General features: G+C 41.1%; 1 protein-coding gene across 1 annotated transcript in view; it reads right to left on the reverse strand.

Annotated features, from left to right (window-relative positions):
- Positions 1-3087: 3087 nt before the first annotated feature.
- LOC132131860 (protein TASOR-like) overlaps positions 3088-12158 on the reverse strand; it is a 74863-nt gene continuing 65792 nt past the window's right edge. Inside the window, exons 22-23 of the mRNA XM_059543993.1 lie at positions 10807-10962; positions 3088-4542 (exon numbers count right to left, since the gene is read on the reverse strand). Of these exons, the coding sequence (XP_059399976.1) occupies positions 3377-4542; positions 10807-10962 (1322 nt within the window). The 3' untranslated portion in view covers positions 3088-3376. The remainder of the gene's footprint in view (positions 4543-10806; positions 10963-12158) is intronic.

Below are 12158 nucleotides of genomic sequence, written 5' to 3' on the forward strand. Positions count from 1 at the left end.
CATTAGAAAGATTCCTTAAGAGTCATATAACACAAGGTTTTCTTATTAGACTGGAGTATTGGATGCAGGAAATCACAGCTAAAAACTTTTATTTTAAAAACTTCTCAGTAAGTGTATTACTGTTTTTGTAATTAAAATTATCCATAGGTGAACAGAAAGATGAATTTCTCGCTGTAATTAATTTATATATATATATATATATATATATATAAATATATAAATTTAAATTCTGGGTGAAGGAGTTTAACCCTCTGCTGCACGGTGTCACTGACATTGGGTGTTACATACAATTCCTATTGAAATTACTATTTCTAATGTAAAAATTCACTGAATGATGTAAATGTAAGTGTGCACCTTAATGCGGAAATCAGTGCACAGCTGGAATTTTGTTGTGTGCGGCAACCTTGTGACATTCTTTCATGAATTTTGTCTTCCAGTTAAGGAAGAGCTTCACACATTTTTTTTGCATACAGCAATTAATAATAATTCTTAAATTTCAAATTAGCTGCTGTCCTGTTAATAATCTGAACTATTTTTGAATATTAATGGATATACATACACATTTTCAGTGCTTTCTGTGATCATTTATACAACCCGAATTCCGGAAAAGTTGGGACGTTTTTTAAATTTTAATAAAATGAAAACTAAAGGAATTTCAAATCACATGAGCCAATATTTTATTCACAATAGAACATAGATAACGTAGCAAATGTTTAAACTGAGAAATTTTACACTTTTATCCACTTAATTAGCTCATTTAAAATTTAATGCCTGCTACAGGTCTCAAAAAAGTTGGCACGGGGGCAACAAATGGCTAAAAAAGCAAGCAGTTTTGAAAAGATTCAGCTGGGAGAGAATCTAGTGATTAATTAAGTTAATTGATATCAGGTCTGTAACATGATTAGCTATAAAAGCTTTGTCTTAGAGAAGCAGAGTCTCTCAGAAGTAAAGATGGGCAGAGGCTCTCCAATCTGTGAAAGACTGCGTAAAAAAATTGTGGAAAACTTTAAAAACAATGTTCCTCAACGTCAAATTGCAAAGGCTTTGCAAATCTCATAATCTACAGTGAATAACATCATCAAAAGATTCAGAGAAACTGGAGAAATCTCTGTGCGTAAGGGACAAGGCCGGAGACCTTTATTGGATGCCCGTGGTCTTCGGGCTCTCAGACGACACTGCATCACTCATCGGCATGATTGTGTCAATGACATTACTAAATGGGCCCAGGAATCCTTTCAGAAACCACTGTCGGTAAACACAATCCGCCGTGCCATCAGCAGATGCCAACTAAAGCTCTATCATGCAAAAAGGAAGCCATATGTGAACATAGTCCAGAAGCGCCGTCGTGTCCTGTGGGCCAAGGCTCATTTAAAATGGACTATTTCAAAGTGGAATAGTGTAACGAGTCCAAATTTGACATTCTTGTTGAAAATCACGGACGCAGTGTCCTCCGGGCTAAAGAGGAGGGAGACCTTCCAGCATGTTATCAGCGTTCAGTTCAAAAGCCAGCATCTCTGATGGTATGGGGGTGCATAAGTGCATACGTTATGGGCAGCTTGCATGTTTTGGAAGGCTCTGTGAATGCTGAAAGGTATATAAAGGTTTTAGAGCAACATATGCTTCCCTCCAAACAACGTCTATTTCAGGGAAGGCCTTGTTTATTTCAGCAGGACAATGCAAAACCACATACTGCAGCTATAACAGCATGGCTTCGTCGTAGAAGAGTCCGGGTGCTAACCTGGCCTGCCTGTAGTCCAGATCTTTCACCTATAGAGAACATTTGGCGCATCATTAAACGAAAAATACGTCAAAGACGACCACGAACTCTTCAGCAGCTGGAAATCTATATAAGGCAAGAATGGGACCAGATTCCAACAGCAAAACTCCAGCAACTCATAGCCTCAATGCCCAGACGTCTTCAAACTGTTTTGAAAAGAAAAGGAGATGCTACACCATGGTAAACATGCCCCGTCCCAACTATTTTGAGACCTGTAGCAGAAATCAAAATTGAAATGAGCTCATTTTGTGCATAAAATTGTAAACTTTCTCAGTTTAAACATTTGCTATGTTATCTGTGTTCTATTGTGAATAAAATATTGGCTCATGTGATTTGAAAGTCTTTTAGTTTTCATTTTATTCAAATTTAAAAAACGTCCCAACTTTTCCGGAATTCGGGTTGTATTTATCCACTAACAATCTTTCCCTCTGCTAAAGCAGACTCAGATATACCTGGTGTATGATACTGTTTTTTTCTTTCTTTCTGGAGCTTGATGTAGTGGGGGGCTGCGGGCAGGCACCGCCTCGGGTCCAGCATCCTCCTACAAGCACTGAACAGTAGCAGGCCATCCTGAAGGGTCTGTCTGAGCTGAGACAGGTAACGCTCTATACCAAGATGTGGACTTTGAACATGCTTTGAAACATTACCCGTTTCCTGTCTTTTGTGTGTACTTTTGATCAGTTATTGGTGATTTGCTTCCTGGCTGCAACAAATGAAATTCAACAGGATACAGTGTAATCATGTATGAAATGCTGACTTTGAATTCTTTTATTTCAGGGTCTGCTGCAGAGACCGAGAGCTCGAAACCAGTCTAAACCCTGCACTGCAAACGCAACACAGACACCACTTCTCACCTTTTAGACCCATGTGATCCAGAGCTGCTTCCAAAAACAAGACCAAACCTGGTCCAGCACTTTATACTGCAAGATGTGGACAATGGAACTATAAACGGAGATGTTGCTGTCTGACATATGAATTAAACGAATCTGTTTAAGAGAAGTAGTTAGACACTCTTATCAAGGACTTAAAGTAGATGTGTAACACATTTTGTACTGGAAATCTTGAATGTGACGTATGAATGACTAGATTTTATGGCTTGAATTTTTACAGTTTTCCCTACATGTGAATTAAATGTATTTTAACCCTTTTAAATTAAACTTAAAGTTGCTCAACTTGTGTCCACTATTGACCATACTTTTCCAAGCTGGTTAAACAAATCAGTGTTCAATATTAGACCAACATTACTTCTGAATCACAGCGTCCTGTTAACCAAACATCTCAGCAATAAAGACACACTCAGTTACAAAGACTAGTTTGAAAGTTGTTTAATGTATATTACTGGCTTTATAAAAATAATATTAAAACCAAGGCCTTGAGCTTTTTCACAAAAGGGGAAAATAAACATTATCAGTCCAATCAACATGCAAAAGCAAAATAAAAATATAATGTTCTCTGGAAAATATGAAATTAATCACTTTTTTTTCTTTTCTTCACTTTCAGTGAAAACCTAGAAATTTTACATTTCTCTTCTATTATACAAAAGTTGAACTGAGACTGATTTGTAAACATGAGTTTGAAAACTATCTACACATTGCCGGTTCACCAGCCACCAAACCCTCCTCTACTGGGACGATGACTGTCCCCCTGGAACGCAGGATTTCCATGCCAGGTCTGGATGAATGGAGACCCATGGATCTGCTGCACATCCATGCCATAGTGAGCACCCCAAAGGCCAGACGGCAAACCTTGCACTAAATTGTTCCACGACATCTGCATGTTAGGATTTGGAAAGAATCCTCTCAAGACTGGAGGTCCCACAACTCCTAGGTTGTTGGAAACGGTGCAGTTCAGAAGAGGATGTCCAAGTCCAATAGCACCATTGTGAGTTATGAATCTAGGGCTGCTCAGAGCCAGGGAAGCATGCGGAGCCGGCAGGAGGCCACTGCCCTGCAGCGCTGGATAAAAATGGTCCAAGCCTTGTCTAGAACTGCCAGGTCTGGGAAGGAAACCACTGCTCACACATTTGTCCTTGACTGCTGGTTCAGAGGAACGAGCATTGTCCACTGCGGTCACTGCAGGCTTCTCTGAAACTCCACTTTCATTGGACGTTTGACCAATACCTGCATTCGTCATACCTGACCAGGTGTCCGTGGAGCTTGTGCTTGCTTGCTCCCAAGCTTTTGAAATAGTCATTATATTGCTGGTGCCCTCAGCTGCTGTGATCGGCGCAGCTGCAGATGTGCCCGTTTCTCTATACTGGACCACTTCACGACTGGCTTCAACTGCAGGAGAACAGCTCAGTGGAGCCCCAGTTGTTGTGATGACAGCCGATTCAGTTTTGATTGACGTACTAGAGACTGGAGCCTCAGGTAGCGTAGCTGGCAGACTGTGGTTTTCCGAGGAGTACTGAGGATAGGAATCTGACAGATGATTGTGACTGAGGAAGCTCTGGTGAGGATCAACTCCAAAAGCCGTTTGTAGAGTTTCACCGGCGTCAGACTTGGAAAGCATCTTGAAAGCCTTGAACTGAGAAATTGCTTCACTGAGAGCTACAAAGTCTAAATCTTTTGGCGTCTCGCTTGTTGTGAGCACAGGAATTGCATTCACTTGGTCTTGGAGAGAAGGTTCAGAGACCAGAGGGCACGGATCAGTCCCGAGTGCAGACGTGTGCTGGTCTGTAATGACATGGTTCGTCTCGGTTGTGACAGGGACACTGTAATCTGATGAATCCTGGTCCGAGTCCAAGGACATGCTATCGTCTCTCACTACAGGGACAAGAGAGACGTTACTGCCATCAACAATCACAATTTCAAATGAACAGAAACAATTCATAGATGTTACCAAATTGTGATATTTGGTAACTGGTTTTTATCCAATATTTTTTGGTTTTGCACCTGTCAATTGAGGCACCCAAAATTTTCCCCGTTTTCTCTCATTAATAGTTCCTTGTCTACATCTCCAGTATTTCAAGCATCATTCAAACACAATAGAGACAGTGCATTTTGGCCACGCCCACATGGGGGGGGGGGCATTCCAACGCTTTCCATTGACTTTTTAGTGCGTGAAGCCACCTCCTTGTCATTTCTGACTTAGCAACTTTTAGGCATTACTCTGTTTTTGTTATGTGACAAGGTGTACAGTAAACAAGCTAAGAGAACTACATTTATATAAGCTTTCGACCCAAAAAAACAAGCATTTAGGACACAAAAGTAGAAGGCAACATGTCATATTACTCTAAGAACTGCTCCCACTTGAAGCAAACATGATCAGCAACAAGACCATTCATTATTTTAACCATGTTTTAACCAGGAATATTTCACCACCCTATCTGAATCTGAGAGGAGGAGATATAATAAGAAACTACATTTTATTGGTCCATGTCAGTACCCCTTTTCCTAACCTTCCTTTTGTTTGTGAAATGCTACAACTGAATGGCCCAATGTGAAATACACCGACATCTACAACTATGTGTGTCCAAAAAGCTCTTTTTTTGCGGGTGGGGGGGGGGGGGTACCAAAACCAAAAAGAATGGTACCAAAACACCCTCCAACAGCAACTTCTTCCAGCAATCCAACAACAGTTTGGTGAAGAACAATGCATTTTCCAGCACGATGGAGCACCGTGCCATAAGGCAAAAGTGATAACTAAGTGGCTCGGGGACCAGAATGTTGAAATTTTGGGTCCCTGGCCTGGAAACTCCCCAGATCTTAATCCCATTGAGAACTTGTGGTCAATCCTCAAGAGGCGGGTGGACAAACAAAAACCCAGTAATTCTGACAAACTCCAAGAAGTGATTATGAAAGAATGGGTTGCTATCAGTCAGGATTTGGCCAGAAGTTGATTGAGAGCATGCCCAGTCGAATTGCAGAGGTCCTGAAAAAGAAGGGCCAACACTGCAAATACTGACTCTTTGCATAAATGTCATGTAATTGTTGATAAAAGCCTTTGAAACGTATGAATGGTATCGATGGTATAAAAACATAGAAACTTAGTTCTGGGTTTTATAGATTGTTTACTGTTCACCTTGTGACAAAGCAGCTTTTAGGCATTGCACTGTTTTTTGTTACAAGTTAGAAATGACAAGGAGGCAGCAATAGAAAGTCAATGGAGAGAGTTGGATTGTTTCCCCCCTGGGGTGTGGTCTTCAGATTATGAGGTGTTGCATTCGGTCTCTATACATATCTGTGCAAATATAAAGACATAACTATAAGTCATAAGCAAACAAATCCTGTTTTCCTTACAGGGTCACTGAAGAGAAGAATCATTACTGTGTACACCAAAGGTCATTAATGGAAATCAACTTCATAAACCCACAATTCCTATCAAAACATGCTCCAAACAAACAAAGACAGAAAATCATACTAGCTTGAAATACCATGAGGGTAACTATATGACAGAATTGTAATTTTTACAAGATGAACCATCCATTAAAACATCATATGTGAAGCCTTAGTTAGATCAAGTGAATTTTGAGCATAAAAATAGGTTTATAATCTCTATATTCAAGCTGCCTTCATGCATCTTTTTTACAAGGAAAAAAAATGTCTAGTGGAGTAACAATTGGGAGTTAAATATTAACAAAATAGCTACACGCCTGCATTCTGGTGGACAAAACAAATAAAATTGCATATATTTAGTTTTCTGCGCTTCAGAATCTTATGATTAACCCTCTCAAGGCCGGCGTTGCTGATTAGTTAAAAACTAAAAACCTTATTACTCCAGATACGTATTTTATGTATCTGGAGTACTAAAAACTTTACTAAAGGTTACTAAAGTTACTAAGTTACTAAAACTTAATTTGAGCCTGAGAGGGTTAAACAATGTCTCTATGCCCCACAGAATGAATCTGAATTCATGTTGAACACGTTCATTATAAAAGAGCTATATTCATGTGTATTGTACTGCCCTTAGACTTGGCATCAGTTCTGCTGGCATTTACAGTTATTTATTCTAATTTACCATGAAAAATACACACAGAAAATGTAATGAAGAATAAAGAGATGAAGTTAGAATTTATCAAAATGCATTTATTGGAAGAATTTTATATGTACAGGTTTTTTTCCTAACCAGATACAAAAGGTATTATCAATTCCAGTATCCTTGGCGCGCTTGGGTGAGAGTTCGGCCACAGCGGGACTCGTACACCGGCGCTTTCCTAGGAGTGCTAGGATGACTTCGGGGCTTCCGATCTTACCGCAATCCTCTGCCGTGGTCCCCGCGGCGCGGGGCGATGGCCGGAAGAGCGAGAGCGGGGTCTCGAGCTGCGTTGCTGTCGCTGTTGTGATGAAGCAGCAGGAGGTGGGGGGTGTGGCTGAGAGCTTTGCGGGGCCGGTCTAGCACGACTTGCTGCAGAACCGGAGCGCTTCGGGAGGAAGTGCTTAAAGGCTTGAGACGCTTTCTGGTCCTCGATGAATCTCTCAATGAACTCGTTGACAGAAGATCCGAAGAGGCCAGCGGGAGTCAGCGGGGCGTCGAGGAACGCAGTGCGTTCAGACTCTGCCATGTCTGAAAACGTCAGCCAGAGATGCCTCTCAGCCACAGTAGCGGAAGCCATAACTCGTCCCATAGCCTGTGCAGCGGACTTAGCAGCGTGAAGAGAGAGATCCGAAGCGCTCCTTACATCCGCGAGACAGATAGCCTCAGGTCCCCTCTCGTCCAGCTTACGGAGGAGATCACACTGGAATATCTGCAGCGTGGCCATGGTGTGTAGTGCAGACGCAGCCTGCCCAGCAGCAGAGAAGATCCGCGCAAGCAGAGATGACGTCATGCGGCAGGCTTTAGATGGCAACACCGCTTTCGTCCGCCGTCCAGCAGAGGGCGGGCAAAGGTGCGTCGCTATCGCCTGTTCCACCCGCGGAAGTGACTGGTAGCCTCTGTTTTTAGCATCGTCCAGTGTGGAGAATGCTGGTGAAACAGACGAACGAGTTCGTGCTGAATAGGGAGCGTTCCAAGCCTTTGCCACCTCTTCGTGAAGCTCAGGAAGAAATGGAGTGGGCTTTGAGTTCGGAGAAGTACGCTCACCCGGAAGATAGCTACCATCCAGCCGGGAACGAGAGGGGAGCGCTGGTGCAGACCACTCGAGGCCGAGACTCGTCGCGGCCAGCGTGAGCACTCGCATCGGCTCCTTCTCGATGTCAGCTCGTCTGCTGGGCTTCTGAGCAGAAAGCGCGAGATCCTCGGAGCTCGCCCAGCCTTCGCTGCCCGAAGCTAGCAGAGAGCGCATGTCCTCTTCCCCCGACGCGGCCCTGAGATCAACTTCCTCGGAAGACGCGGCGGCAGACCGCGAGCGCTGACCATCGGGAAGCGATGCAGGGGAGGCCGATGAAGCAGGGCGAACCGGCGAGCTCGGTCGGGCTGGAGAAGGTTCCGCAATCCGCTGAGAGTGGCACTTTTTATGGCGCGGCAGCGCGGCAGGGAATGCAGGCTCGGAGAAAACTGCCAAGCGAGTCCTCAGAGTCACCATTGGCATCAGCGAGCAGTGAGGGCATCCGCCGTCAGCGAGCGCGAGGATTGCATGATCTTCACCCAGACAGGAGACACAGATGAGGTGACTGTCTCCCTCGCTGAGTGGGGCTCTGCACGAGCCGCAAGAAGGCATCTTTAAAAAGACGCAAGCTCTTTTACGAGTGTGTGTCGCAGGGCGAACACACACACGTGGATATGATAGAATTGAAAAGGATATGGGCGCCGGAGAGCGCAGCAGGAACGGCAGTGGAAGGCGGCGTTGGCCAGCAGCTTCAGGAATAGCTCGTCCCGCTGAGATGCTATCAGACGACGCGTTGCTTCTTCTCATGATCCAACGATGCGTGAGCTTCGCTGAAGAGAAGAAAAATCAGGTGAGTCAGCCTTTTAGGTTACGTTAGTAACCGAGTACGTTATTGCGGTTTTCATTTTTGAACGTAGCAGTTAAAATTTTATAGTTCCAAACATAAACCCTTTCTGTATTTACAAATTAAAATAGGAGCTTTTTTATTGTGTGTTTTAAGACGCATTGGATTCTGTAAAATTTTACATCTAATTTGAATCTTCAAACAGACACACACACACACACACACACACACGTTTACTAAATCTAAATGGGGACATTACATAGATTTCTTTAGTTTTTATACACAGATACACTTATACACAGTTTACACTTTTTAACCTTAATCAACCCCACCACTATCAATTACAGAAAACTTTCTAAAGTTTTACAATTTCAAAAACACTATTTTTATAACAGTTTTACAAATTAGGACGTCTCCAAATGGAGTTTTTTTTGTGATTTTGTCCTGCTTTGCTCACTTTTGGGTACAAAATTGTCCCAAGTAAGAATCGGCTATTGGCTGGTAAAAGTTACAGGCCAGTTGGCTAGTACCTTTCATACAGAAACTGCAGCATAATGGATGGTTTGCAAAATATTTGAAGGACGTTTTCAGACCTCGTATGTATTACAATATTGCATTACTTCATTACTTTTTACAGAAAGCGTTGCATTACATTACTTGTGTTACGTTTTGTCATCTGGACTGAGCTTGCTTATTAGTTTTTAATAACAAAACCAGAACTGTTAAGGCCCTTTTACACCAAAAGTGATAAGCATCAGACTAAAGAAAGAGCCTCTGCCTCTCAGTTTCTCTCAAAATGTGGCCAGGAGAGCAGTCAGTGAATAAACAGGAAAACAAAGCAACTTGCATTACTTATATTATTATATACCTTATGTAACTTGTGTTACCCCCAACAGTGCATTAAGGCGTACAATTAGATCGGCATCAAAATAATCCGTCTGAGACTGACTGAACAAGGTGATCCCAGGCCGCTAGACTCTGGAGTGATTCTCTTGTGCTGGTCCAGCAATCTGACACACTGAAACTAGTGTACTGCAACAATGCGGTCTTGAGATATATATACATAAATATATGAGTGTGTGTGTGTGTGTGTGTGTGTAGAATGTCATTTCTCAGCTATGAGCAGAATCCCTAGACACAATCCCACCAATTTTACTTAACTAACACAGTTTGTCACTTTTAATTGTTGCCTTGTGAAAAGTGAACCAAATCAAAAACAAACCAAAAAAAAAAAAAAAAAACGCCAATATAATTGAAGTCCTTTTGGAAACAAAGCAAATGATCTAAAGGTCTGAAAAATTCACCAAACAATCTACTTTTTACATTTTTTAAAATCTATTTATAATTGAATGCCATGTCAACAGCAGTGGTTAGATTCATGGCAAGAGGAAACAAAAATCAGAATTCAGTCATATATATGTCAAAACAATTCTATAACAATTTAGTTTGAAAATTATAAATAAATATCTACTAAAGAAAATACAACTTTTAAAAATTTACATCCATTTATAACCACATATATATCTAAAATGCCTTTTATATCCAGAACTTCTAACATTTATTACCAATATTTATATATTAGGAAGTATATATTTAATATCATGAATAGGAAATGTATGATCCGTATGAAAAAAAACCAGAATTATTCCAAATATTATTAGGAAATAAAAAATATAAATTTTGTACAAATATTTTGTATTATTTCATGGTTGCCAAGTGTAAAAAAAATAAAAACACTATACATCTATTGTGGACCCTGGTTTCAGCTGATGGTTATATTCAGACGTGAATGTGCACAAATGACCTGTTGAACCCAAAAGTATACAGGCGTTTCATCCATGCCAGTCCACCCATGAGATGAAAAGGCTTTACAAAGCAAAACATGAACTTTACAGTCTCCTCTTTCCTCAGCTTCGTCTCTTACTTTGGTTGTTAATATCATATTAATATATGTGTTTGAGAACCTGCTTTTTTTTGTTCTGTCTACTTCTATTCTGATCTCAGCAGTTCAAGATTCATGACATTTCATGGACATTACACATATTTCTCTGACTTCATCTGGCCTCTCCTCTCTTCAATGATGTATAATAAAGATCATTCAGGATGGTGGTGGCAGCAGATCGACTGGGAACAATCACAGCGAGAGCAAGACGTGTAGCTTGGGATGCTGTCAGATGGTTTTACCACAGAATCACTTACATGACGCTGGAGCAGGAGTGGTGTGAGTCTCTGCCGATGGAGCGCTGGCCACATTTCCTCCACAAGCTAAACTGCTTATTATAAACTTTATATCGTCGACATTGGCAATGATGATGCCACTGCTTGAGTAGTGGGGAAACATCTCAAACTGGCAGCCTGTTGGATGGGATTAAAAAAAAATATATATATATACACAACACTATTTAACAGTTTACTGTTAAATAACACAATTGATAAAAACAATATTTAAAAAATCTGTAAATGAAGGAATGGTTCCTAGTGCAGAATTTGAACCTTGCCATCTCAAACACAGAGTCTTTACCATAAAAACATACTCTGTTTTCTACATTTTGGTATTTCCAAACTGACTGTTCCACAACCTGAAGAAACTAAAAGCTTTCTGAGAAACGACCCTCTACTGTCTCACTGTTACTCCCTGTGACTTTTACTCACATTTCACTGCTGGTTATATATGCTCTATATAATTGTGTATGTGATGAAGAAAAATCTTGTAGATTACAGCAAGCATTGTACAGTCATGGCCAAAGGTTTTGGCAGTGACAAATGTTATGTTTTGCAAAGTTTGCTGCTTCAGTATTTGTAGATTATTTTTCCACGTTTCTATGGTATACTGAAAAACAATAATAATCATAAATTTTAAAGGCTTTTATTGGCAACAAAATATAATGAGTCAGTATTTACAGTGTTGACCGTTCTTCTTCATAACCTCTGCAGTACGCTCTGGCATACTGGATATTATCTTCTGGGCCAAATACTGACTGATGGGGACCCATTCTGGTCTTAGTTCTCGGAGTGGATCACAATTTGTGGGCATCTGCTTGTCTACTACCTTTTGAGGACTGACCACAGGTTCTCTATGGGATTGAGATCTGGGGAGATGGCTGGCCACGGATCCAAAATTTCAATGTAATGATATGCCTCCCTACCTATTGATTTGATTTTAATATTGCCATTTACCAATTTCAAAGAAATTTTGTTTTGCTTGCTTTTAAGTTTACACCATATATGCTTAAATATAACAATGTCTGGTTGCTATATGATCTAAAAATACCTTAAATACTTAAAATGATATTGATGTAGACTTAAACTTAAAGACAAGAACAATCACAAGGGAGTCTTCTACATCATTCCTGAAGGACTTCAACCTGCGGGCGGATGAGTACCTCATGATTTGACTATCCTTACCCTGAATAATCACAGGGTTAAACGTCTAAGATAGGGAGAATCTAAAACCTGGGGGCTCATCTGCGATTTGAACTATGGGAACCTCTCGAACCTGAAGCAAGAATCGTTACCCTAGGAGAACAGAAATGCTGGGAGCTCCACTATCA

This window comes from Carassius carassius, chromosome 48 (genome assembly GCF_963082965.1).
Source record: "Carassius carassius chromosome 48, fCarCar2.1, whole genome shotgun sequence".
Lineage (NCBI taxonomy): Eukaryota > Metazoa > Chordata > Actinopteri > Cypriniformes > Cyprinidae > Carassius > Carassius carassius.